This window comes from Canis lupus, chromosome 12 (genome assembly GCF_011100685.1).
Source record: "Canis lupus familiaris isolate Mischka breed German Shepherd chromosome 12, alternate assembly UU_Cfam_GSD_1.0, whole genome shotgun sequence".
Lineage (NCBI taxonomy): Eukaryota > Metazoa > Chordata > Mammalia > Carnivora > Canidae > Canis > Canis lupus.
Window position 1 is genome coordinate 15,156,435 of NC_049233.1, and position 27,781 is coordinate 15,184,215.

General features: G+C 42.9%; 2 protein-coding genes across 4 annotated transcripts in view; one reads left to right on the forward strand and one right to left on the reverse strand.

Annotated features, from left to right (window-relative positions):
- PLA2G7 (phospholipase A2 group VII) overlaps positions 1-1,888 on the reverse strand; it is a 41,314-nt gene extending 39,426 nt beyond the window's left edge. The window contains exon 1 of the mRNA NM_001003198.1: positions 1,832-1,888. The gene's annotated coding sequence lies outside the window, so the exon portion shown is untranslated. The remainder of the gene's footprint in view (positions 1-1,831) is intronic.
- On the forward strand, positions 564-27,781 carry ANKRD66 (ankyrin repeat domain 66). 3 transcript variants are annotated; one of them, XM_038554257.1, is made up of 4 exons: positions 564-993; positions 20,404-20,577; positions 22,097-22,325; positions 26,484-27,781. In XM_038554257.1, the coding sequence occupies exons 2-4, from the start codon at positions 20,415-20,417 to the stop codon at positions 26,683-26,685; spliced, it is 594 nt and encodes a 197-aa protein (XP_038410185.1). In that variant the 5' UTR covers positions 564-993; positions 20,404-20,414; the 3' UTR covers positions 26,686-27,781. The 3 variants fall into 3 exon arrangements, with proteins under 3 accessions (XP_038410185.1, XP_038410187.1, XP_038410184.1); XM_038554259.1 differs by having other exon boundaries at positions 564-720; XM_038554256.1 differs by lacking the exon at positions 564-993 and adding an exon at positions 13,354-14,015.

Consider the following 27,781-nt stretch of genomic DNA (forward strand, 5'->3'; position numbering starts at 1 on the left):
GGAAAGCCTTGGGGCACTGGCCAAGCCCTTCCACACCTCAGAAGGGGTTTCTCAACTGTTAAATGAGTGGCCGAACCAGATTTATATCCTTCACAACTCATGGTGTCAGCCCTGACTACAAAGGGCCTAAGGAGAGAGCATCACTAGTGGCATCCACAGCAACAAGTCCTGGGAGAATGTCTGGGGAAGGGACATGCACAGTGAGTGCTAGCTGGAAAATGCCTAGGAGGTAGGTTCTCTCACCCGCTTCTAGGGGATCACCAGAATTCCCTCTGTGAGGAAGTCCGCTGGGGTGCTTGGGGCTCCCCGGTGCCTTGTGGTGGCCAATACTTAATGCCTTGGTCCCTGAGTTGAATGGTAGCCCAAGATGTGGTCCGGAGCCTTTTGGGATCTTCAACACTTCAAGGGATACATTTTCCAGCTCCTACGCAGCAGCAAACCAGTCTCCCAGCTGAGGATCCTCACTTGGGTCAAAGGTAATTTGCGCAAGACTGATTTGTTACTGCAAATGTCTCCTAAACCTGAGCTCATGTGTCCTTCAAAAATCGGCGAGCCCCACACACCTGTCCCTCCTTCCTCATCACCTCTGCAGCAACCGCAAGAACCACAGACCTGATTGCCAGCCTGACCTTTCTGCAAGCTAGAAAGTTCTACGAGGAGCTCCCGAGTGTGATGGGGAAGGCAAAGATCTCTGCAGCCAGTTTTTCTCTGACTTTTTTTGTAAGCAAGCTTCCCCTGTACTTGGGGTTGTGATCCCATCGGACCGGCGGCGGGAGAGCTCTGGGAGGTGCGGGTGAGCGAGCAGGGCCGGGGCAAGCTTGGTTTCGCTCCATCCCGGGGACGACCGACCGCGGCTCGGGCTCGGGACTGGGCTCGGGCTACTCCGCAAGGAGAGGTGTTCCTCTGCCTGGTGCCCGCGGAGGCTTGGGATAAGAAGTCTCCCCGCGTTCCCCGTGCCCCCGGCCTGATTCCCTCTCTGCGCTGAATTCGTAGGTAAGGGTTGCCGCCTGCGGGGCAAACGCCCGAGAGAACTGGGTTCGAATCCTGTCACCCTCCCCGCCGAGGTCCCAGCGCTGTCGCGAGTGGGCAGGGACAGCGAGCCGGCCCCCCCCCCCCGGCCCCGGCAGGCGCTGCTCTGGGTCGGACCCCGCAGGGTCCCCCAGGCTCCCCCGCAGGCTCCCCGCAGCTCCAGGTCGGGCCCCTCAGGCTCCACCTCAGGCTCCCTCCGGGCTCCCCCGCAGGCTCCCCGCAGCTCCTGGTCGGGCCCCGCACCGCAGACTCCCCCCAGGCTCTCCCCAGGCTCCCCCAGGCTCCCCGCAGCTCCTGGTCGGGCCCCGCACCGCAGACTCCCCCCAGGCTCTCCCCAGGCTCCCCCAGGCTCCCCGCAGCTCCTGGTCGGGCCCCGCACCGCAGACTCCCCCCAGGCTCTCCCCAGGCTCCCCCAGGCTCCCCGCAGCTCCTGGTCGGGCCCCGCACCGCAGACTCCCCCCAGGCTCTCCCCAGGCTCCCCCAGGCTCCCCGCAGGCTCCCCCAGGCTCCCCCAGGCTCCCCGCAGCTCCTGGTCGGGCCCCGCACCGCAGACTCCCCCCAGGCTCCCCCGCAGCCCCCCCAGGCTCCCCCCAGGCTCCCCCGCAGGCTCCCCCAGGCTTCCCGCAGCCCCCCAGGCTCCCCCCAGGCCCCCCCAGGCTCCCCCGCAGGCTCCCCCCAGGCTCCCCGCAGCCCCCCCAGGCTCCCCGAGCCGGTGGCCGCGGCCGCTCGGGGATCGCCCTCCCCCGCGCCCAGCGCGCCCGCACCCATCGGCCTCCCGCCGCGTCCCGCGCTCGCTCCTCACCCGGGCGCCGCGCTGAGCCGCTCGCCGGAACCAGGGTCCCCCGGCCGGAGCGCGCGGAGCCCGAGGAGCCCGACTGCTGGTCGCCGCCGGCGCCGCGGACCTCTGCCGGCCGCAGTCCCCGGGGCGCGGGGTGGGTGGGCTGCGCGCCCGCTGGGCCCTCCCCGGCGCTGCGGGAGGAGGGACCCGGGGGAGGGACGGGGAGGAGCGTGCGGCCACCCGCCTCCCCCTTGGGAGGCCGGCGCGCCCAGGCGCACCCAGCGCCCTCGGCTGCCCAAGGCCCGGGGTCCCGCCACCCGCGGCCCCCGGTGGACTGAGCACGCCCCGGGTGGGGGGCGGACCCGCGCGTGCCCGGGGGGTGCCGTGCTCAGGCTGGGTCTGGCCAGGTCCGCTCCCTGCCGCTGCCCCTGCCCCTGCCCCGCTGCGCAGCAGGCCGACCTCGTTCATCCTGCCCGCTGCCAGTTTCTCGCTTTCATCCGCCCTGCGAATCGCCGGGTCCGTCCACGCCTCAACGGCGTAGCCCGGGCGCTGGTCAGACGCGCTCGGCTCCGAGGCCCGCCGGCCGCCCCCAGTTTCGGTTCTGCGCGGAGAGGACGGGAAATGCTGTGAGAAGGGGCCACCTCACAACTCAGTTATTTGGGGTTTAACTGAAATTCCCTGTTCGTTTTCCCAAAGGCTTTCTCCTCCATCTACTTCCTATTGGAAACGTATCCGTTTAAAGCTTCGTTTACAGACTCTGGGGAAACAGTTTGAAATAGAGTTGAAATTCATAGGCAGCCTTATTAAAGTTTTGTATTTTTTAAAGATTTTATTTATTCATGAGAGAGAGAGAGACACAGGCAGAGCGAGAACCAGGCTCCGTGCAGGGAGCCCGACGTGGGACTCGATCCAGGGTTCCCAGGATCATGCCCTGGGCCAAAGGCGGCGCTAAACCGCTGAGCCACCCGGGCTGCCCAAGTTTTGTAGTTTTTAAATAGTGATTTATTTGTAAGTTTTGGTGAGTTGATGGAACCGTAGATGAAATTTATTTTATTTTTATTCTGAGGACTCTGTGGGAAGAAGGCATGGTTTGTAGCTCACTTCGCATACTTAGTGGTATGACTTTGAGCCAGTTCTTTTTTTTTTTTTTTAAATCCGTTCTGCTTCAGTTTCCTCATCAGTAAAATGGAGCTAATCAAAATACATCAGTCAGAGAGGCCCCTTGGAAGAATGAGATGCTTGTGAAATGCTGGGACAGAGTTGGCACCTGGGAAACGTTGATGCCATGCCATACTAACATAGGTGTCTTTAAAGAAGCAGTGACTAATTTAAACCTAACAATAGATGAACATTTATATAAAACTGTATCCGCTTAATGACATTTTCCTGTAGGTCCTGGGCTAAGCTCCTGTGAAACAAATTGCACCAGGTTATTAATGTAAAAGGGTACATTTTGCCCTACTTAAGAGATCTCTGACAACCTCCTCCTTTTGATCTTAAGACCAGACAAAGAAGCTGGAGATTCAGCATCACACCTATAAAGGTGGTAAGCTTTGTTTGAAAGCAGGTCTGGAAGGCAGGTATGATCTATTTTATTTGTTTTTTTCAATGCCAGCTCTGTGCTTTCCCCACCATAATCAGACCAGATTCCCTTATGGGATGATAGTGACTGGCATCAGCAGGTTAGTGTCCTAAGAAAATACCCACTGTAGGGTTGCCAGATTTAGCAAATAAAAATACAGGATGCCCAGTTATAATAGAATTTCAGATTAACAACAGAAAGCTAAAAAGCTTTATATGTATAAGTATGTGTAAGTATGTTCCATGCAACATTTGGAACATACTCATCCTAAAAGTTCTTCATATACTGAAATTCAAATTTGACTGTGCATCCTTTATTTTATCTGGCAACCCTAGTGCAGTGAAATTAGTAAAGGATGGGACTCACATTCCAAAAGAATGGCAAGTTTTAACAGACGTACAGGTTAAAAGGTAGGTCTGATATGGATTTTATTTTAATTTTATGTAGTAAAGGAAAACAAACTGTCTACTTGGTTTTTTTTTTTTAAATATTTTATTTATTCATGAGAGACACAGAGAGGGGGGTGGGGCAGGGACACAGGCAGAGGGAGAAGCAGGCTCCATGCAAGGAGCCTGATGTGGGACTCGATCCAGGAACTCCAGGATCACATCCTGGGCCGAAGGCAGGTGCTCAACCACTGAGCCACCCAGGGATCCCCTGGCTACTTGTTTTTATAAGTTGATTGAGCTATTTGAGTTATTGAGCTTTGTTGAGCTATTTCTTATTTCTTCCTATTTCCCATCAACGTAGCATTGCTTATATATATCTTTAATATAAGCAAAACTGATGATTCTTCCCTCAATCAAGATATTGGACTAAATAGTAATAATGTGCTTAATAGTATTGTTAAATAGTATTTATTAAGGGCCAACTATATGTTAGTTACAATTTCAGACTATGCTCTGCAAGCTTAGGAAACCACAACACAGGGACGCCTGGGTGGCTCAGTGGTTGAGCATCTGCCTTGGGCTCAGGGCATGATCCTGGAGTCCTGGGATCAGGATAGAGTCCCACATCGGGCTCCCTGAATGGAGCCTGCTTCTCCTCCCTCTGCCTATGTCTCTGCCTCTCTCTCTCTTTGTGTCTCTTGTGAATAAATAAATAAAACCTTTAAAAAAAGAGAAGAAATCACAACACAGAGTGCTGTCCTGTTAAGTAGGTATTGGATGGTGAAAATTCGGAGAACTGAGTGATTAATTATTCTTGGAAAGGGTAGAAGACAAAACTGTCCTTACTGTACAGGATTCAAGGAAAAGAGGCTCCAACACAAATGAGCAGAGTAAGGGAACCCCGGATGACAGGTAGGCCTAGCCTGGAAACCAACCATCTCGATGAAAATAATGGGATTCAATAGAACTGAAAGTATGACTGGGAACTTGAAAACCCTTGGGGCTCTCAGGTGGTGATGAATGCAAAGGAAAAAAATTAATTCAATTTAAAATTTAAAAAAATTAAAAGCAGGAGCTTGCAGGGGAGAAATGTCCAGGAAAGGCATACTGCTGGTGTGACACAGCTTACAATAGATTGAGTCTGAACTACTGGGTGGCACCTAAACACAGAGACTACATTTATTTTTATTTTTTTTTTCCCAGCTGTTCTCTCTTTATTATTTTATAAATTTATTTTTTATTGGTGTTCAATTTGCCAACATACAGAATAACACCCAGTGCTCATCCCATCAAGTGCCCCCACCCATTCTCAGTGCCCGTCACCCATTCACCCCCACCCCCCGCCCTCCTCCCCTTCCACCACCCCTAGTTCGTTTCCCAGAGTTAGGAGTCTCTCATGTTCTGCCTCCCTTTCTGATATTTCCCACTTATCTTTTCTCCTTTCCCCTTTATTCCCTTTCACTATCCTTTATATTCCCCAAATGAATGAGACCGTACAATGTTTGTCCTTCTCTGATTGACTTACTTCACTCAGCATAATACCCTTCAGTTCCATCCACGTCGAAGCAAATGGTGGGTATTTGTCATTTCTAATGGCTGAGGAATATTCCATTGTATACATAAACCACATCTTCTTTATCCACTCATCTTTTGATGGACACCGAGGCTCCTTCCACAGTTTGGCTATCGTGGCCATTGCTGCTATAAACATCGGGGTGCAGGTGTCCTGGCGTTTCATTGCATCTGTATCTTTGGGGTAAATCCCAGCAGTGCAATTGCCTGGTCGTAGGGCAGATCTATTTTTAACTCTTTGAGGAACCTCCACACAGTTTTCCAGAGTGGCTGCACCAGTTCACATTCCCACCAACAGTGCAAGAGGGTTCCCCTTTCTCCACATCCTCTCCAACATTTGTGGTTTCCTGCCTTGATAATTTTCCCCATCAGAGACTACATTTAAACCAGAAATCCAAAAATATATTTCTCTGAATGGCCCAGAGACGTATAATCAGAATGCTCTACTAGACTATAAGGAATAATATTCACATGATCTATTAGAGGAGACATTACATTGCTTATTGATTTTCATCTTTTAGAATCATATACAAGCCAAAGTAGAGTTAACTATGATTATACAAGAGAATGGAAACATGATTAATTTTTTAAATGTAAAAGTAAAGGTAGGTAGATAGAAGGAGGTAGAAGTAGGGAGCAGGGTAGAGAGAAAGTTGGGTTACTAAGGGTCTCATTTTAGAAAGTTTAGAGTTGAGAGATACTGTCTATAGTTGATAGGATGGAAGTAAATGTCTGGATGCATAGTAATTCTGCAGAGGAGAGAGAGCAGCTGAAGGCCTGAGTATACAGATGTAATTCTATCGGTGGTTCAGGGAAGAGGAAAGATAGGGCCAGTGCATTTTGTGAGCTAAGTGCTCATTCTCCTGGTAGAAATTAGATAGACAGTGCCTAAGATGATATACCAAGAAATCATAGTAGCATATTATTTTGGAAACACATAGAGATCACCAGAAATCCAACAAGAAACACTAAGAGTGATTATCTTTGGATACTGATGTAGTGAAATGCCAGGACACCTGCACCCCAATGTTCATAGCAGCAATGTCCATAATAGCCAAACTGTGGAAGGAGCCACGATGTCCTTCAACAGATGAATGGATAAAGAAGATGTGGTCTATTATATACAATGGAATATTACTTAGCCATCAGAAGAGATGAATACCTAGGATTTTATTCAATGTGGTTGGAACTGGAGGGTATTATGCTGAGTGAAATAGGTCAATTGGAAAAGGACAATCATCATAAGGTTTCACTCATATGTGGAATATAAGAAATAGTGAAAGGGATCTTAAGGGAAAGGAGGGAAACTGAGTGGGGAAAAATTAGAGAGAGGACAAACCGTGAGAGACTCCTAACTCTGAGAAACAAACAAAGGGTTGCAGAAGGGAGGTGGGTGGGGGGATGGTGTAATTGGGTGATGGACACTAAGAAGGGCACTTGATGGGATGAGCACTGGATGTTATACTGTATGTTGGCAAATTGAAAGTAAATAAAAAATTTTTTTAAAAAGAATGATTATGTTTGGGGAATTGGACTGGATTTGGGATGGGATGGGTGTGAGGGTCTCGTCTTTCTGTTTTAGTACTTCAGAACAATTTAACTATTTGAAGTATGTGCATGATTATACTGATTATTTAAAACTTTTTCAGAATAGAAATTTGTGAAAAGGAAGGCTTCACCAAGACAGTGGCTTCTGTGGATGAGTAGGAGGTTATCTGGAAGAAAGAGAGCAAGAGTATATAGAATGCTGGAACAGAACATGGAACTACATAAGAAAAGGCACAAGGCCCTAAAAGTGAATGATATTCCTTGGGAACGTCAAGTTCCCCACTGCAGTAAGCCTCAGGGGTATAGATTGGATGGCACAGGGGCCTCTGGGTAGCTCAATCGGTTAAGCGGTTAAGTGTCTGCCTTCAGTTCAGGTCATGATCCCAGGATCCTGGAATCGAACCTGGAGTCAGGCTCCCTGCTCAGCAGGGAGTCTGCTTCTCCCTCTACCTCTGCTGCTCCCCCTGTTTATGTTCTCTCTCTCTCTCATAAATAAATAAATAAATAAATAAATAAGTAAATAAACAAACAAATCTTTTAAAAAAATAGGATGGCACAGAAAGTAAGGATGACAAGGTAAGTTGGCACTACTAAAAGAGTCTTCCAAGAAACACAATAGGGGATTAGACTATGAGCCCTTTAAGAACAGGGACTGTGTCATTTTTATTCCCTTGCATCCAATATGGAACCTAGCATATAGTAGTCTCCCCTGAAAATGTTTTCTAAATGAATGAAAAATATCTTGGGGCAATGGGGAACCATCACTATTTGAATGTAAGCAGAGCGGTAGCATTACTGATTTTTGGAAGACAATTTTGTACTAAGAAAAAAAAAACATGTTGAGATGATGAATTAGGAGGCTGTGGGGTGAAAGGTGATGATATAAGTTTGATATAAATTAGGATAATGACAGTGGGAACTGACATTAGGAAGATCTACTTAAGAGATATTAGCAAGGGGTGAAGACTAAAGCAGGGGGGTGAATTCAAAATGGCCCTGAGACCTCTAGCTGGGGAAACCAGGTAGGTAATGGAGCCATTAACTGAGAAAGGAAAACCAGGAAAAGGAATAGGTTGTAAAAGTGAGATAAGAAGCACAATTCTGTATACACTAAGTTTGAAAGATCTAAGGCCGATGTTTTCAAATTGGGAGTTATGAACCGTCAATGGCCTGTTAAATGTACTTGGTGAGTTGAGACAAATTTTTTTATTGATAAGTAGACCCTATGGGCTTGAACTCACAACGCTGAGATCAAGACCTGAGCTGAGCTCAGAGTTGGATGATTAAACTCCTGAGCCACCCAGGCACCCCAAGACAACTATTTTAAAAAATAGTTCCATGAAATGGAACATGGCAGATTTTAAAATATATCACATGTGATAAGGTTAAGTGTTGTTTCACAGAAACCGTATTTCCATTGTATACATATGTAGGTAACTGACATAGAATGTATTTTCTACCCTAAGTCAAAAAAATGTTTGAGAGCCTTTGCCCTTGGACACCAGGCAAAACAAGTGGTGGGTGGAGTTGACTTATTCCTGCCCACAGCTGTCTATGCACATTTCTTTCCAGCTCTGTATTCAGTGACATCACTCTGATAGCTTGAAATCAACCAAAGGGAGGGTCTCATGCCACAGAAATCAGCAAATGCTACAAAATGAGCCTCTTTTCCCTTAAGGTGAGCTTTCGCATCTGGGTAGAACCATCCCAAGCTCAGTCTCAGACCTGGGCAGAAGTTGTTTATTCGGAAGTGAAAATGCTGAGAACGCGTGGGATTAGCCATTGAGGGTTTGCAGGTAGGAGGCAGGATTCTAAAGAACATCACAACCACGGACAGCAGGAGGAAGAGAAGCTGGTGAATGACAGTGAGAGAGGCTAGTCAAAGTAAGGACAGAGAAGAGGAGAGAGAAGCTCTGAGGAAGTCAAGAGAGGAAAGGGGTTTTAAAAGGTCAGTATGACCAACATGGTTGCTTAAATAGAATAAATGAAGAATGAAGGAGGAGTCCTGAGCCTTAGCGATTAGGAAGGCCTGGTGACCCCTACAACTAATTGCATCATAATAGAGGGCTGAGAGTGGAGAGTCAGTAAGGAGTAGAAATGCAGATACGATGACAGGGAGCTTAGACCACTTTTAAGATATTTGATGAAGAAAAGGAAAAAGATATGGCTGTAGCTTGGGTGAGAGAGAGCATGAGCAGAGTGACAATCTGGGGGCTGGTAATAGGCTCTGCCTAAGGATGTTTGAAGCTTTCGGAGCCCCATGGCCGCCAGGAATTCACTCCTTGCTTGAAGAGTTAGTGTGTCTGGTCATGTGCTTCCCCTGGTGATGTTGCTATTCCAGGAACAAAGCCAGAGAGGAGGCTTATCTGCTCTTGGAAAATTGGAGAGCAGATTGCCAAAGACAGAGAAAATAAGGGAACTGATGGTAATTTGAAAGATTTTTGTTTTCTAGTTATGATGTAATACATTCCTGTTGTTAGAAATCTAAACAAAACAAAATAACAATATGCCTATAATAACATAGAAAGTGGGGGGGGGTCCCCCAACCACAACCTGATGAAGTAATTATTGAACATTTGGTACATACCTCCCTGACAATTTTCCAGACATTGTGCCATAATTAAAAGGGCTGAGTCAGACAGACCTGGGCTTGAATCCAGTTCTATCTTTACTAGCTCAAAAGGCCTTTGGCAAGTTACATAGGCTTTTAATTCCTCAGTTTCCTAATCTGTACAATAGAAATCATAATAGTATTTATATCACAGGGATGCAGCAAGAACTGAAAGGGATTATGCATGTAAGTTGCTTAGAACAATATTTGGTATAATTTGATATATATATATATAGAGAGAGAACACTTGATATATATATATCTATATATACACATGTATATGTTTATGGGAAAAATCATATATAGTCATATAAATAAATATATAAAAATACACATACACATTCATATATATAAATACACACATACATACATAGCATGAAGAACCAGGAAGAACTGAAAATCACTAGTGACCTGAGTGGGTTGGAAGAACTTACACTGAGGCAGAATGATGGAAGTGGAAGGGTGGAATGTCATGGTCGGAGGATGGAATTTGAAGCACAAGACTTCAGAGGTGAAGAACTTCCAGAGGACGACAGATCCCAGATGGTCACATCTCTAAATTTCTAAAATGTAAGAAGATAAAGAATCTCTTATTCCATATTTTAGCCAGTTCCAAAATTAATTATCCAATGCCAGGCTAAGCCTTCCTTCTTCTTTGGCAGTGTCTTAAATACCCTTTGTAGATTCAATCTATGTAAAGTCTACTGCATTTCTACTCCTTACTGACTCTCCGCTACTCTGAAACTGTGGATGTCCCAAGTGACTTTTTTGTATGGGTTCAGTCACTGGACTCTATGATCTGGCTTGCCGAACTAGTCTCCAGGACATTTTTTTCTTTCCCAAGTCATTGATAACATCCTTACTAACCTTGGTCAAGATGTAGGAAGCATTGTACCAGGTCTGAGACTCCCAGTTATCTCTTAGTGGCCCTGTGATTCAGAGACCCCTTCCTTTCTCATCCAGTTGCAAAGTTATTTGAGCCTATGGACAGAGCGTTAGCAATGCCCTCTTTCCCATTCCCTACGCTAATCAAAGTCCTCAAAAGCTCTACCCTTGACAATTACAAAATGTCTCTTTTGTTTACACAAGTCATATGTGTTTATTTTAGGAAAAAACGGTTTTTATGTCAATTTGGTGTATATCCTTTTCACCTTTTCTCTGCATAAACAAGTACACACATATGCCAAATTATTGGTCATTTTGTGAGATTCTATTTTAATTTAGCAATGCAATACTAATATTTCAGCAAACCAAAAGATACATATTGATAGTATCAGTTTAAGAGACTACATAATATTTCCCCTTATTAGTGGAAATTTGAGTTATTTACTAGAAACTTGGGTTATTTACAATTTTTAATTTTTGAAATAGCACTTCAGTGACTATCCTTGCATTTAAATCCTTGTACCTGTCTTTATCACAGTGTATGCTTTTTTTATTGCCTTCTAAGTCTTTCTCAGAATACATTACACCTTCTTGTGGCAAAATTACTTCTCTAAAAATGATGGACTTTTAATTATTTTACTTCCCCACTCAGAAACTCTCAATATTACCCATTGTACGCAGGGAGAAATAAAATCCAGATATCCTGCCATGGCAATTGTGGCTCTCCAGGATCTGGCCTCCTTTTCCTGTAGGTCTTCCTATGTTCAACTCACTTTACACACAGCCATTCTGGACTCCATGCTGGGGCACCCCCTTTGCTTGTAGAATTTCTACTGTATTGGTCCAGATGCTGGCAGTAAGCATGTGGTATCCTCAAACTGGATGACTTGATGAGTGTTTGATAAAGGGACTGTTTATCAAGGGGAGAGTAGGATTCCGGAAACCACACAAGGCATAGTGCAGTGCCTCTGGGCAAACAACACTAGGGAGCCCTTGCCATCCATGGGCCTGTAGGAGCAAGAGGAGGAGCCAATGACTAGGACCTGGTAAGGGTAATGATATGAAGAGGGCCACCTGACAGGAGCAGAGACCTTCGCAGCAAACCATGGCAACCAGGCAGGAAGGAAGCCAATGGATTACCTATTCCAACCCCACTTTCCCATCCATGCTTTAATCTCCTCCTGGAAATTGGCCAGGCCCAACTGGAAGCCAAAGGACACAAGAGACCGTGGATACCATCCATACAGGTCAACCTCTCAGGATGGCAAATAGTGGATAGTATCTGATGGGACAATAGAAGATTTCCAGCATCCTTTAAGGGTTTTCAAATGCTAAGTTTTGAAGTGCTCCAGTGCTTCTCTTAGAGGATCTAATATAGTTTCAATTACATTTTATTTGTATAATATCTTATTTCTTCAACTAGATTAATACCTCCTTAAAGAGAAATATGGTCATTTTCACGTCTGATCAGATGCTCAGGGAAAATTGGTTGTGAATTTATCGCCCAAAGGACTTCCTTAAGGCAATGAGTCCATAGGAAATGGTAGGAAAGATGAAATGAAATGTCTAGACTAGAGATGCTAGGCTGAAGGGCCGACAGGTACCAAAGTCCCCCTCCTTGACTAGGAGGCTCCATGAAAGCTCCTACAGGATAGGATGGACATACACAGAAGGGAACAAATGATTTGGAAGCCACAAACAGAACCTGACGCTCATTTTCACAGTCTCAGATAAAGGAACCAGGGAACCTCCCTGACATCTGGGCTCCAACAGTAACACCATCAGGTGCTGAGTCTGACCAGCTCTCACATCAATGTTCAACCGGAAGTAGACAGATCTGGCCTGAGTATGCTTAAGTCCTCTGAGCCTCAGTGCTGTTGTGTGCAAACTATATTTTGAACTTGATACTAAGATTGATAAGTAATATCCATAAAACACGTAGAACAATGTCTGATGCACAAAGGCATTTAACAAATATCTCATTCCCTCCTGTCACTCCCAGGCGCCAGATCACCATTCTGTTCACCTCACTGCATTGACTCCTCCACAAATATTGGTTTGTGCACAAAGTCTATATGGGTTTGTTATTATCATCTTCTTTAGAGTTGCAGGGAAGTGGAAGAAAATCAAATCATGGCATCCTGAGCAAGTGTCAACATAAACAGTAAATATGCAAGGGCATGGCAAAGTGGTCCAGCCCACCCTTGAACTTGTGGTCACTGTCCATTATATATTCTGAACTTAGGGTGGGAGAGATGGTAAAAGATGCATTAAAACACAGTAGCAGTATGACTTAAATAACATGATGTCAACGGGTTTCAACATTCTCCTCTCTAAAATAAATTTTTGAATCACGATTTCTAGAGTCTCTTCCTGACTTAAAAATGGTTTCTACGGACAAAATACTCCACCAAAGTCACCTTAGTCAGAAGTGTTCATCCCAGTATTTGAGCCAGTGTGAGCAAAGATCAATGGCTGGCCCACAGATATTGCCCAGGGGCCGCTGTGACCTATCGCAATATGGGCAAGAGTAGGTTTTTGACATTAACCCCAGAAAGAAGTTATTCAATCAGTCACATTCTAAAAAAAATTAAAATTTTGACACAAATAGCACACAGAGACTTTTAAAAATAAGACCAAGATAAACCCTGGTCTCACAAAAATACTAATTCATTGTTCACCACAAGAAGTAGAATCTGCTAATAGGAAACTGAATTTGCATGGTAAATGCTTTTCAATATTGTCATCTTTTACTTTGGACTCTCCTCAAAAAAGAAAGGAGCACGAGTGTCTTGTTCTCCACAGGGCCCAGCACAATGTCTGGGAGATATAAGTCATTCAATAAATACATGCGGGAAGAAAGGTCCCAGAGAAATGGCAGGAGAAAGAAAAAAGAACAAGAGAGAGAGGAGAGAAGGAGAAGAGGAAAGAGAGAGAGAGAGAGAAGAAGGAGAAGGAGGAAGAGAAGAAGGAAGGGAAGGAGAGAGGGAGGGAGAGAGGCAAGAGGGAGGTAGGAAGTAGGCCTTTTAGACCAACACTTCATAAAGATAGCAGATGGTAGAGTAAGGAATCACAAGGAGGAGGCAAGGAGAAATGACCTGACGATTTTCTCCATCCCTCCCTCTCTGCCTCTATCCTGTTCCAAGTGCTTTATAAATTATTTCAGCCACTCATCTTTTATTGCCTTGTGAGAAAAATGTTAAAACTTCATCTTATTGGTGAGAAATAAGAGTTTTAGCCAACTGAAGGGCCTTGCCCAAGATCTCACAGCTGGTTCTGAAAGTGAGGGGCATCCATTGTTTCCACCACTAAGTCACTCATCTTCATTGCGCCCCTGCGGGCTGGCCTTTTTTTTTTTTTTTTCAATTTTCATGCATTTTGATCAAATGTTATTTGATGAAAAGCTGTCAAGGATCCCAGAAGCCGACTGGAAAGCTGGCTGGCTTGGGTGGAGGCAGAGATGCGGTCCCCACTCCGCCAGCGAGGACCACCCACGAAGCTGACGTTGATTGGCAGGTTTTAATAAGGAAGGAGGGGCCAGTTTCCATGGTGGAAACACAACAAAGCTCTGGCCCCTAACACACCAGCCAGCGCTGAGCGCCTCAGATTTCAAACAAGATAGTAAGTATTTTTATATTACTCCTGCCTTCAGATGTTTACTGCAACTCTTATAAATCATTCATATTTATTAGAACTTATCTATCTACTGACTACTTTTTTACATTTAGACACCTCTATCAGAAAGATAGAAATTCAGGTGTACTTAATCAAATTTACAAAGATTTGTGCGAAGGAAAATTTGCTAAATTTCAGTAGTCAGTCGGAGGCTAGTGAATTGGATGTATTCTACAAATAATTTTTTAAAGAAAGCCTCTAATTAATAGTATCGTTTATTTTGTAAACAGCTTTATTGAAATATAATCTACATACCATAAAATTCATTAACTTATAGTACATAGTTCAGTGTCTTTTAATATATTTAAAGATGTTGTGAAAACATCCTTCTCCACTGTTTAATTTTAGAACATTTCATCACCCCCAAAAGAGATCCTATACTCACTAGTAGTCACTTCCTACCCTCACCCCATCCCAGTTTTAGGCAACCAGTAATCTGTCTCTGTAGTTGCCTATTCTGGACATTTCACAAAAATGAAATCATACAATATGTGGTCTCTTGTGCCTGGCTTCTTTCATTTAGTGTGTTTTCAAGGTTCATCTAAGTTGCAGCATGTGTCAGTATTTTATTCCTTTCTTAGTGTCAAATAATATTATATTGTATGATCTCCTACATTTTATTCCTGAGTGTGTCTGCTAAAGGACATTTAGGTTGTTTCCACTTTTTTGGCTCTTAGAATCATGCTGCTTGTAAACACTTGTGTACAAGTTTTGTGTGGACATATATTTTCATTTTTTTTTTTGTATATACCTAAGTGTGGAGTTACAAGTCATTTAACTCCATGTTTAACTTTTTGAAGAACTACCAAAGTGGCTGCACCATTTTATATTCCTACCACATGCATGAGGGTTTCAATTTGTCTACATCCTCATCAACATTCATTTTGTCTATTTGATTACAGTCATCTTAAAGGGTGTGAGTGGTGTCTCCGTGTGGTTGTGGTTTTGATTTGCATTTCCTTCATGACTAATGATGTTGAGTATCTTTTCATGTGTTTATTATTTTAAGCATGCTTTCATGTGCATATTATTTTGGAGAAACTTCTGTTTATATTCCTTGACCATTTTTATTTGAGCAAGTTAATGTTTTATTGTTGTATTTGAAGAGTTCTGTATATATTCTGGATATAAGTCTCTTTATCAGATATATAATTTGAAAATATTTTCTCCCATTCTGCAGTTGCTTTTATACTTTTTCAAAGGTATTGCTTATAGGAAAAAAAAGTTTTTAATCTTAGTGAAGTCCAGTTTATTTTTTTTTTCTTTTGTTGCTTGTGCTTTTGTTGTCTTACTATGGGTCATTGCCTAACTCAATGTGATGAAGATTTACTCCCATGTTTTCTTCTAAGAATTTGAGTTTGAGGTCTTATATTTAGGTCTGTAATCCATTTTTTAAAGATTCTATCTATCTATTTATCATCTATCTATTATCTATCTATCTATGAGAGAGAGAGAAAGAGGAAGAACACACACGAGCACAGGGAAGGGAAGGAGCAGAGGGAGAGGGACAACAGACTCTGCTCTGAGTGAAGAGTCCAACACAGGGCTCGACCTTGAGATCACCACCTGAGTTGAAGCCAAGAGTCAGATCCTCAACCACCTGAGCCACCCAGGCACCTCTAGGTCTGTAATCTATTTTAAGTTTTGTATATGGTATGAGGGAAACATTCTTGACTATGTGAGTAGCTAATTGTGTCAGTACCATTTGGAAAGATTGTTTATTCCTCATGAATTTTCCTGGCACCTTTGTTGAAAACCAGTTGACCATAAATGTAAACATTTATTTCTGGATTTATTTCTCTCAATTCTATCCTATTTCTCTCTATGTGTCTATCTTTATACCACATTTTAGACCACACAGTGAATTTCATTCCTATCACACTTTCTGATTATTGTAGCTTTGAAGTAAGTTTAGAAATCAGGATATATGAGTTCCTCCTACTTTGTTCTTTTGCAAAATTCTTTTGCCTGTTCTGAGTCCCTGGCATTTCCATATGGGTTTTTAGGATCAGTTCACCAATTTCTTTGCGAACAAATTTAGCTGCTCATTGGAAACTTCTACTTGAATTACCACTTATCTGCAGAAAATTGTGGAATTTTCTTGGTGTGAACCCAAATGTGAAACAAATAGGGCTGATTTAAGCATAAACCTACCTAAAGACTGTGTGAAAGACATTTTTAGACACTGATTCTAAAAATGGTTTGGCTTTTTGTGACACCTGGAGATGAGAAATCTGCTAGTACTTCTGTTTACTACTTTATTTTATCATTGATCCAATGCTCCAGTGTAAGAGTTTTCTACTAAAACAAACAAGCCAAAAAGATGAATCACATCCTATGCCATCTTCCATTACCGAGCACATACTGAGTGCTCGCTTCACGCAAAAAGGCATGTTCTTGTTGGACACATCTACTGATTCTGAAGCAATTCAAGCTGAGGCCCAGGCCTCTATTTTTTAAAACCCACCAGTAATTCTCCCATAGTCCTTCAGTGAAGAACAATAGCTACATCCTTATTGCTTCTCCCTTACTTCAGGTCTCCCCCTCTGCCTTATCTCCAGAGAGGCATCACTATTCCATGTTGTCTATGAACTAGTAGTTGTTGTGGGGACATGTTACAAATGCAGGATCTCAGGCTTCGACATAGACTAGAATCTGCATTTTAACAACATCCCAGATACTTTATATGCACCAGAGATTAGTAAATTGCCATTGGCAATTTGCGGGTACTGAGGAAGTAGAATTAGTTCAGTCAAGTAACCTTGCCTCCCACCAGCTTTCAACTTGGCATGATTGGGCTCTTGGAAAGAAGAGGCAGGGGGTGCTGGAATCTGGGCATCACTGGGGTAGAAGGAAGGTGACTGTCCTACCATCCAGACCCCTCTCCCCTCGAGCTGACTGCTCTTCACCCTGAGAACGTCTCCAGCTGAGGGCCAGTGGGCACAAAGCACACTGCCACCCCTTTTTTCCCCTTGAGATGGCCTGCCCTTGGCAGGAGTTGTTCTCTTGTTACATAATAGTTATATCATGTTGCATAATAGTCTTGATTTTTGCCTCTTGACATACAGAAGCTAAAAATTTTGTATCCTGACCTTTACAGGAAACATTTGTAGATCATTGGTCTATACATGAAAGTTGGAACCACTTGCACTTTGCAGAATGTGCCTCCCCCCATAGATGTTCTGTGCCTGAGCTGGATCTCATATCCATACTGCCAGTGCCCAAGATGACTCTTATTCTTCCCTTTGGGACGACTTGCTTAGGTCACTTTCAGAAAAAAGTGCATTTCACTTCCTAGTCCTAGGAATGGTCCTTTCCTTCTATCCCTAGAAAATCACTGCCATCATAACAATTAGGGCATTGCATATTTATTGTGTTATGAACTTCTCTCCCACTCTAAGACTGTCCTCATATTTCAGTGTACATCAGTGGGTCTGATATGAGGCTCAGTAATACACATTTCTAATAAGTTCCTAGGTGATGCTGCTGCTGGGCCACAATATATATGTCTGACTTCAAACTTTTCTTGAGGTCTCAACTTAAATGCTGGGATCAAAGAGACATTCCCACTGGCCTCACTTTAAGTGACTCTCTCCTCATTCTGTTCTTCTGTCCCAGCTCCTTATCTGTTTATACCAGTAATTCTCAAAGTTGTTGGTCTCAGGACTCCTTGACATTCTTAGAAATTACTGAGAACCCAAGAGAGCTTTTCTTTTTTTTTTAATTTTTTTATTTTTTTTTTATTTCTTATTTATGATAGGCACACAGTGAGAGAGAGAGAGAGAGAGAGAGGCAGAGACACAGGCAGAGGGAGAAGCAGGCTCCATGCACCGGGAGCCCGACGTGGGACTCGATCCCAGGTCTCCAGGATCACGCCCTGGGCCGAAGGCAGGCGCCAAATCGCTGCGCCACCCAGGGATCCCGAGAGCTTTTCTTTATATGGATTATAGCCATCAATATTTACCTTATTAGAAATTAAAACTGAGGAAAAAAATAGATGTTTATTAAGTCATTTACAAAAATCAAATAAGCCTAATATATAATAACATGAATGATATTTTAATGAAAAATAATTATATTTTGTAAAGCAAAAAAGTGAGAACAGCATATTTATTTATTTATTCAGTCGAATCTCTTTAATATGTGGATTAATTGAAGACAGCTGGATTATTAGACCTTCTGCATTCAATTTATTGTTTTGGTTGAAATATAGAAAGAAAATCTGATTCCATACATATATAAAACTGGAAAAGGGAAGAGTATTTTATAGCCATTTCAGATGACTATCGTATTCTTTTTGATACTACATCAAAATTGGACCGGTGGTAGTGCTTTACAAATGAGTTGGAATCTGAAACCATCTTAGTATACTTTTCATACTCTGTCTCACTAAAATCTATTGGCCTATCTTGAATGGGTCTTTTTACCCATGCATGATTTTGTAACATCATACACTTGTCATTTTTTTTTAAAGATTTTATTTATTTATTTATTTTTAATTTTTATTTATTTGTGATAGTCACACAGAGAGAGAGAGAGAGGCAGAGACACAGGCAGAGGGAGAAGCAGGCTCCATGCACCGGGAGCCCGACGTGGGATTCGATCCCGGGTCTCCAGGATCGTGCCCTGGGCCAAAGGCAGGCGCCAAACCGCTGCGCCACCCAGGGACCCCGATTTTATTTATTTATTTATTCATGAAAGACTGAGAGACAGAGAGAGCCAGAAACAAAGGCAGAGGGAGAAGCAGGCTCCATGCACCGGGAGCCTGATGTGGGATTCGATCCCGGGTCTCCAGGATCGCGCCCTGGGCCAAAGGCAGGCGCTAAACCGCTGCGCCACCCAGGGATCCCACACTTGTCATTTTGTTCACAGAGTTATGAAGACTTTCCAAGTGTTAATACATTTTGTTATACAATATTTTATTTTATTTTTTAAAGATTTTATTTATTTATTCATGAGCCACACACACACACACACACACACACACACACACACACACACATAGAGGCAGAGACACAGGCAGAGGGAGAAGTAGGCTCCATGCAGGGAGCCTGATGTGGGACTCAATCTGGGGACTCCAGGATCACGCCCGGGCCAAAGGCAGGCGCTAAACCATTGAGCCACCCAAAGATCCCCATGTTATACAATATTTTAAAATCACATTTATTAAGTCATGTAATCACGGGTCAACATTTGTAAAAATAACTCTTACTGCGTTAGTTTCCTCATTGAAACTAGCTCGCTCTCTCTCTCTCTCTCTCTCTCTCTCTCGACTCTATGTGTGTGCTGGTGAAGAATAGCATGCCTGCTAGTCTAGTTTGATGTCACTGGCACTGCCTTGCTTTGTGCTAAGGTACCAGCTGCTGTCTGTATCATTACTTTTGAACTATCAGGGAAAATGTCAGCACAGTGAACAAAGCCAATGACATTTAAATATTATAATTAAAATCGTTTTGACCTCATAGATCCCCTAAAAGAGTCAGGATTCCTAAGCATCTGTAGACTATGGTTTGAGAATTATTGGTGTATGTCTTAATGTTATAAAAAAAAAAACTTTTAAGCATTTTATTTGCATGTTTACATCCTGTCCATCTGAATTGGTGTGTCAATAGTATTAGATTTCTATGGAGTACCGCTCTATATCCAGTCTATAAATTTTTAAAAAGATTTTGTTTATTTATTTATTTATTTATTTATTTATTTATTTATTTATTTGAGAGAAAGAGAGAGAGAGCATGAGTAGGAGAGGGGGTAGAGGGAGAAGAAGACTCCCTGCCAGGTAGAGCCTGATGTAAGCTTCCATCACAGGACCCTAATATCATGATCTGAGTCGAAGGCAGATGCTTAACTGGGCCACCCAAGTGCCCCCAGTCAGTAAATTTTTCACATGGATCATCCTTGTATCCTCACAACAACCCTGGCAAATTATACCTGTGCTATAGATAGAAAAAAGTTAAGGCACAGAATTATGCAACTAATTCAGAAGCACACTACTAGCACTTTGTGAAAGGAGTAGGGACTAGTACTATAAAGTGTTTTGAGGCCAAATAGGAAATGCTAACCCATGAGTTCAGCCTATATAGCCTATATTCTTGTAGGCAGAGGGGACCCATCAATAGGCCTTAGGTAGAGGACTGGCATGTGCTAACCACAGTGGCTGAAATCCAAATACACTCTTAGCAGAACACACATATGCCATTTTTTTTTTTTTTTTTTTTTACATATGCCAATTTTTGAAGTAAGAAAGCAAGTAAATGATAAAGAATCCTGTGGAATCATTTACTGGGAATAAAGAATTGTAGAGAATTTCTCAAGTTGTTTGTTTTTCCCACAGTTGTTTTTGTCATGGAATTGACCAAAATGTCAGACATGACAAAGCTCCACCAAGCCGTGGCTACAGGGGACTACAATTTAGTGAGAAAGATTTTGAAAAAAGGCCTCTGTGACCCAAACTACAAGGATGTGGACTGGAATGACCGAACCCCACTTCACTGGGCTGCAATCAAAGGTGAGTGGGCAATACCTGAATAGAATCCATCCCATTTGTGGGGTAATGGATGCCCCACAATATTTTTAACTTACAAATGAGGAAGTTGAGCCTCAGATCTTTGTTTCTTGTCTGGGGTTCCACAGTTAACAAGTGTTACTTATTGGCAGGTACGAGCCCACATTTATCTGATCTGATATCTGAAAGCCTTTTAATCTGTACTAGCTATAAAGTAAGTGGGATTTAAAATATTTTTTATCGAGGTATGATTGATATACAACATTATATCAGTTTCAGGTATACAATATCATGATTAAATTTTTGTAGATATTATGGAATGACTACTACAGTAAGTGAAGTTAAAATCTGTCACCACATAGAGTAACAAAAAAGTTTTTTTATGATAACTTTTAAGATCTATTCTCTTAATGACTATCAAATATGCAAAACAGTATTACTAAATAGTTACCATGCTGTACATTACATTCTCAGAACTTATTTATTTTATAACTGATGTTTGTACCTTTTGATCACCTTTACCCATTTATCCAACCCCTCACCTCTTGCCTCAGGTAACCACCAATTTATTCACTATACCTATGATCTTGGTGTCTTTTTGTTTTTTTAGATTCCATATATAAGTGAGATCCTATGATATTTCTCTTTCTCTATTTGATTTACTTCACTTAGTGTAATGCCCTCAAGGTGTTGTGCCCAAGATTGCGAATCCAAGAAACCACCAAGGAGCCGACACCAATGCAAGAATACGAGGGTTTATTTACAAGCTCTAGCTTGGGTCCAAGTATACTCCATACAGCAGAGCAGGGACTTGGACCCCGAAGTGGGTTACAGCTGGGTTTTTTATGGCTGGTCTAGGGGATCTTCAGAAGGGGTGGAGGAATTTTTTCCATTCCAATATGGGGGAAAGGGTGGGGGAGTTTCTTAAGATCTGATACGGGATTCTCTGCCGAGGGCATTCTGAGCTTTATTGTCTTTCCGGTATGGGATTCCCTGCCTAGGACAATCTGCAGTTTTTCCTGTAAAGTTCAGGTCTTATTCCCAGGGACCTAAGATGGCTGTACTTGTGCTAATGCTAAACTTGTGGTGGAATGGCCTTAATTTTTCTCGGCCTCCACAAAGGTCCATCCAGGTTGTTGCAAAATATTTGTTTTTGAATCACCACTGAGACTGCCAAAAGCTGAGTGAGTCTTACCAGTGCCCACATAGGCATATGTAGGGTCACTTGGGAGGGAAAGTAAGATTCCGAGGCAGGGCCTGCGGGTATGGGCAGGGAAAGGGAGTGCCCTCGAGGGAGTACTTGCAAATCTCAGGCCTCTAGTGGGAGCAAAGTTCACGAGGTAAGGGTGGGGCACTGAGTCCCCCTTAAGAGAGGGAAAAGGGGGGGTGGTGATACTAGCAAACTGGAAGGGCCTCAAAGCAAATGTCATCCTTTCTTTTATACTATCTAGGCTAGCTCCAGCCTCAGTGGGACAGAGACATTTTGATCTTAACCTCCTCCTGTTTCTTCCCTTTATCTTAGGGCACATGGAGGTGATGCAGCTCCTTTTAGAATACGGAGCCAGGCCCTGCCTGGTAACGGATGTGGGCTGGACGCCAGCTCATTTTGCGGCTGAGTCAGGCCATGTGAATGTGCTCAGAATTCTCCATGCATTGCATGCCGCCATCGACGCCCCTGACTTCTTTGGAGACACGCCAAAGAGGATCGCACAGATCTATGGGCAGACTGCCTGTGTGGCATTCTTGGAGAAGTAAGCTTCATTTCCAGTTAGAGAAGTGGCAGAGAAACAGGAGCCTGTGGTCAAGGTCTTTGCCAACTCAGTGATCTCAGATCCCTGAAAATGAAACAAGCAAATTCAGCCAACGGTTTTTTGGGTTGTTTTCATTCACTTGTCCCTGAAATGACTAGTTTAGGTGGAAACTATATTGCTTTAGGTTATGTGAAATCTACTGTTTTTATATTATACCAAAATTATGATTATTGTAATGATATATATTTATAACAATTAATAATATATAATTATTATAATTATTGTTTTAGATTATACAAAAATTATGTCAGAGAAGAGAGGTGGGACACCAAGTTTGAAAATGGGTCATGGCACTAGATTCGTGGAGCCCCTTCAGATTCCTGAAAGGTATTCAAACTAGCTATGTGATCTTGGGCCAGCTAGGTCACCTTGCTGATTCTCAGATTCTCATATTAAAAATGGAACTGGTGAATTAGGCTGTCAGCTATAAGGACCCTCTACCTTTTAAAACTTTTATTCCTCTGTGAATCTTCTACTCACATACTGAAGATCAGGACTTCTCTAGCACCTATTAATTTTTTCTTTCACCTACTGCATTCAAATAGAATTAAATATCAATTGTATACTTAACAGAACTTTGGAGGATGGAAATAAAATTTAGGAATTTATAATCTGGTTGAGCTAATAAGCAAATTCATATAAGAGGCAGTAAAGTAATTGAATGAGGGCAGCATTGCTGGAAAACCAAAATGAGATCCATAGCAAATCTATCTATAGAGCAGTACTTGGTGGGAAGAGGCAATGACAATTAAATATACTTCTAAGAACTTGCAAATGAAGTTATCTTCCAGATGTTAAACTAGTAAAAAGAGTTGCTTATGATGAGATTAGATATCTGTAGAAGAAACCAAGAGACCTTCTCTTCACAATGGTGTTCCATATTAAAAACATTCAGAATCATAATAAAGTTTATTTGGGGGGTAAAAGAAGCAAAACCTTTAGTCCTGATTCAACAACTCTTCTCTCCAATCCTGTGTCATCCCCTACATTCAGTGATCTCCATCCATTGTGAATCTCAGCATCTGCAACATTTGTTCTCTGAAATCTTAAAAACTTTAATGTATCACTATGCGACCATAGATTATTTTTCTTCATTTTGCAGTTCCTGGATCACCACACAGGTATTTGAGTGCATCAAGACTTCTCATTCAATTTCTTCTTTCCCTCCCAATCTATCACCTGCTCTGAAGATTCCATGATCTTCCATCTGCCTGCCATCTGGACACCATGATACACCACTTCTTCTGCTCTGTTCCCATGACTCTTAAATTTCCAGCCCTTTGTCCTTCTGTACCATGTAACCTAGAATTACCACCCTTGTATTAGTTTCTGTCTTCACTCCTGTGCTTGATCTGGTAGAGAAAAGCCCATGGATAAGTTCATGAGTACCACCCAAAGTTCTGGGATTTCTATCTTCAGCTGAGCTCTTAGAACGGTTTGGCTATCTCCCTGACCCACTCTTTCATTGACAACTCATGTCCCCATCATATCTTAGCCTGTCCCTCAGAAAGTACTGCATAGAGCATTTTGAAGCCAAGAGCATGCCTATATACATCTATTCCTTCTTACCTTCCTGTCTATCCTTCTGTGAGGGACTTATTGTCCTTCCATATAGACACTGACCCAAACCTTTATATCTCCTACATGGTCATCAGTCCTGTATTCTTTGTTGCATCTTTTATTCTCTCGTCTGTATTTTTAGCTTTTTTTCTATTCCTTCCTGTCATTCCTCTCTGACCTTTGAACAGAGTTCAAATAGATCTTATTGAACAAACACATAAGCAGTTAGAGGTCCTTCTCCTGTCTGCTGTTTCTTTCTTCTTCCTGCATTTCTTTCTTTCTTTCTTTCCCAAAGATTTATTTCTTTGTTTAGGAGTGGAGGGAGAGGTATAGAGGGAGAGGGAAAGAGAGTCTTAATCAGACTCCTCTCTGAGCATGCTGTATGTGGGGCTCACGACCCTGAGATCACAACCTGAGCCAGAATTAAGTTGGAAGCACAATGGACTATGCTGCCCAGGCACTCCTCTACCTGCATTTCTATGCTACTTAAATGTTAATCTATGTAAATAAGTGTTGATCTATGTGGGTGTCTTCCTCACCTACCTTTGTACTTCTCCACTTTGTACTACTGAATCAGTGCTCATGCAGGGAGATCTTTGTTGCTAAATCAATGGTCTCTTCTCAATTCTTATCTTACCTCCACTTAATTTGATATCTGATTTCTCCTCTGGAGTGTCTCTTTGGATAACTTTTTCTCTTCTCTAGTGCTATTCTCTCTGATTTCTCCTTTTATCTCTCTGATCATTTCTTTTCATGATTTTCTTGAACTCCTCTTCTTGTGTGCCTTTTAGATGCTGAAATTCTTCAGGATCCTGTCCTCCGCTGACTCTTTCTGCATAATCTCAGCCCCTCCCCAGTGACTAATGAGTGGATAAGCGCCTTTCATGACCCCAGCATAACTGAAGTGGAGGAGGAGTGGTTGTCCAAAGAGTGGGAGGGTGCTATTACCAGGAAAAGTGACCAGGCAGGGCTGAGCAGGCAAAAACAACAAAGGTCAGCCACATCACGTGTAAGTCATTTCTGGTTATCATCATCTTCCACAGGAACTTCCCTTTTGACAGTTAAGAGGGTTTAGAGAGAAAGAATCCTGATTAAGGAGAAATTAATCTGGACCTTGAAAGACAGCTTAGATCTGACTCATGAAGGAGGGAGGAAGATTCTCGATTTGGAGTGAAGGCATCAAGTTGGAAACGTGCACAGGTTGTGTGTAGTGTGAGGATGGGCAAGGATAGTGGAGGGATGAGTGGCCTGGCTACAAAGAGCATGCCAGCTAAAGAGAAGTGGAGAATAAGGCTGGGTGGGTGGGTAACCATTGTGAGCTGGGCAAGCAGATGAGTGTGGACCCATCCTGGGATTGACAAAATGAAACAGATGCTTTAGTAAAGTCTCCCCAGTAGTGGAAGAAGGGGCAGTGGGTATATGCAGTTAGGATATTGGAGGCACTTAGACTGTAAATAAAGAGGTCACTGAGAAATTTCTTAAGCCTCATGTTCAAGCAGTTGGGCTCTGGGGCTAGAATGATGAAGAGAGGATACAAAAGAATTTCAGTAGAAGCCTCAACAGTATTTGACAATTATCTGAATATCCTAGGATCCTAGTGAAACAACTCAACTTTTGGTCCAGCTGCTCTAAGTAGTAAATCTCTCATTCAACAAATATTTTTGAACCCTTCCATGCCCATGGCTTTGAACTAGGTACTAAAAAGGATTTAAAGATGTATCCGATAGGGTGCTGGACATTAAGTTCCCTGAGAGAGGAGATACTTGTTTACATAAATAGCACTAATATGGTATAGAAAGTGGCAAAGGTCAAAAGAGCAGGGCAGAGGAGGGAATACTATGTGGTCTAAATATGGAGCAATTGCTTCTAGCTAGTGGCGGGGGATGGGGATTTAGGAACAAACAGATTTGCTGTCTTCTGATTGAACTGTGCTTTCTGTAACGCTTTGCACTTAAGCTCCTTCAGATGGCACTTTCATATGCTTCCCTTTGTCCATGTGTATATGATGATTCATTCACCTATTTCTCTATTATCTATTCTATTGTTCTCTATCATCTGGCTATATAACACCTAGCTATTCTTTTCATAAATCCATATATACATACCATACATATTGTTATGGGTACTTTTTATTTCTTTTGTGTATGTTTCCATACCTTAAAATCTTACACGACAAACAGATGTGGTGTTAAAATTAGGAAAAAAATACAACTGGAAAGGAAATGAAAGAAAGCCGCCCCCTACTAAGGGGAGCACTGTAGAATCAGCAGCACCTTCTCTAGTTTAAGTGCCCGTCCTTGATTCTATGAACTTCCCACTCTGGGCATGCCATTCTTCTCCATCTCACAGCCATTTCTTCAGTGTCTGAGGCATCCCTAAAGGTATAGTTGGAGTTGCTTGGATTGGGCGTCTTTCCTTCTTTCCTGGGCTGCTGACGTGGCCAGACTGTGCAGAGGGCAGGAAGAGGGGTCATTGCTGTAGCCAGGACAGGCCCTCCTGGCTGGGGTGTTGAACATGGCCTTCTTTCCCCTTCTCCAGGGCTGAGCCTGAGTGCCAGGAGCACCGGCGCACTGCCAGGCAGAAGGGACTCCCTCTAGACCAGCAGGATGAAGACTGGGATGCCAAGAAAAGGGAACTGGAGCTGTCTCTTCCTTCCTTGAATCGAAACACTAATAAGAAAAAGAATAAGAAGATGCAAGGCCCCGCCAGGCTCAGCCATACCAAGGAGAGAAGAGTGTGAGAAGGACAGCATCGGTGCTCTGGCATGCATGTTTCCTGCGGGGGACTGTCCCTGGACCAGAGTAGGAGTTGTGAGGCCTTGTGCTGTCATTTCATGATTTGACTTATAGACCATTACCCAGATGCCTTCTACAGGTACCTCAGGACCTGCCATTTAGTCTGAAGCCTTGGTGATCCATGCTGTCCACAAGAATTGCCAGAAAGGGCCAAGCGTTAGGTGCTTGCATGTGATCACCAGTCATTCACCCTGTCAGCATCCTCTGACCCCCTATGTGCAATCATGGAATTTCAGGGGGCAAAGAAAATGCTCTCCCTAAGGAAACTTGATTGTTTCCATGAAAAAAAAGTAACAATGAAATTTCAACATACTCAGCACAGTTGATCTGTAAAAAAAATGGTTTGTTGTCACATAAACCAAGCAAAGAGGTGAACAGATGTAGCTCCCAGGTTCCAGCTAGGGTTTTTCTTTGTGGGGAGGAGGCTCACAATCTCAGCATGAGGTCAGTTTCACCAATGATCATTTCTCCATAGGAAGAACAATCCAGGACAGAGACCAACTCAGTGAGCAGTAACTGGGAACCTGTTGAGAATTAGTTTCATCCCACATGACAAATGAGAGGTAGCAGAATAAGTGAAACATGTGGTTATGGCTCTACTTATTCAGTCGGTATTTTAGATTTTCTATTTTAGATTTTCTAAAATACCGACTGAATAGATTTAGTAAACCTAAAATACAGGTCAGGTATTTCCAGTGAAAACATTGCACCCAACTTGAGAGGTGCTCTACATGTAAAATACGTATCAGATTTTGAATACTTAGAACAAAGAATGCAAAACAGCTCATTAACAATGTTATTGATTACATGTTGAAACAATAATATTTTGGATAATGGGTTAAATAAAATATATCACTAGCATGAATTTTACGTCTTTGTCTCTGCTTTTTAAACTATGTGGCCGTTAGAATGTTTAAAATTACATGAGTGGCAATAGCCAAACTGTGGAAGGAGCCACGATGTCCTTTGACAGATGAATGGATAAAGCAGATGTGGTCTTATATACACAACGGAGTATTACTCAGCCATCAGAAAGGATGA

Bases quoted from the DNA above. Each gene is read 5' to 3' on its own strand.
- ANKRD66 (XM_038554257.1), top strand. From the start codon at position 20,415: ATGGAATTGACCAAAATGTCAGACATGACAAAGCTCCACCAAGCCGTG. The intron at 20,578-22,096 runs GTGAGTGGGCAA...CCTTTATCTTAG, and splicing joins TCACTGGGCTGCAATCAAAG to GGCACATGGAGGTGATGCAG. The intron at 22,326-26,483 runs GTAAGCTTCATT...CCCCTTCTCCAG, and splicing joins TGTGTGGCATTCTTGGAGAA to GGCTGAGCCTGAGTGCCAGG.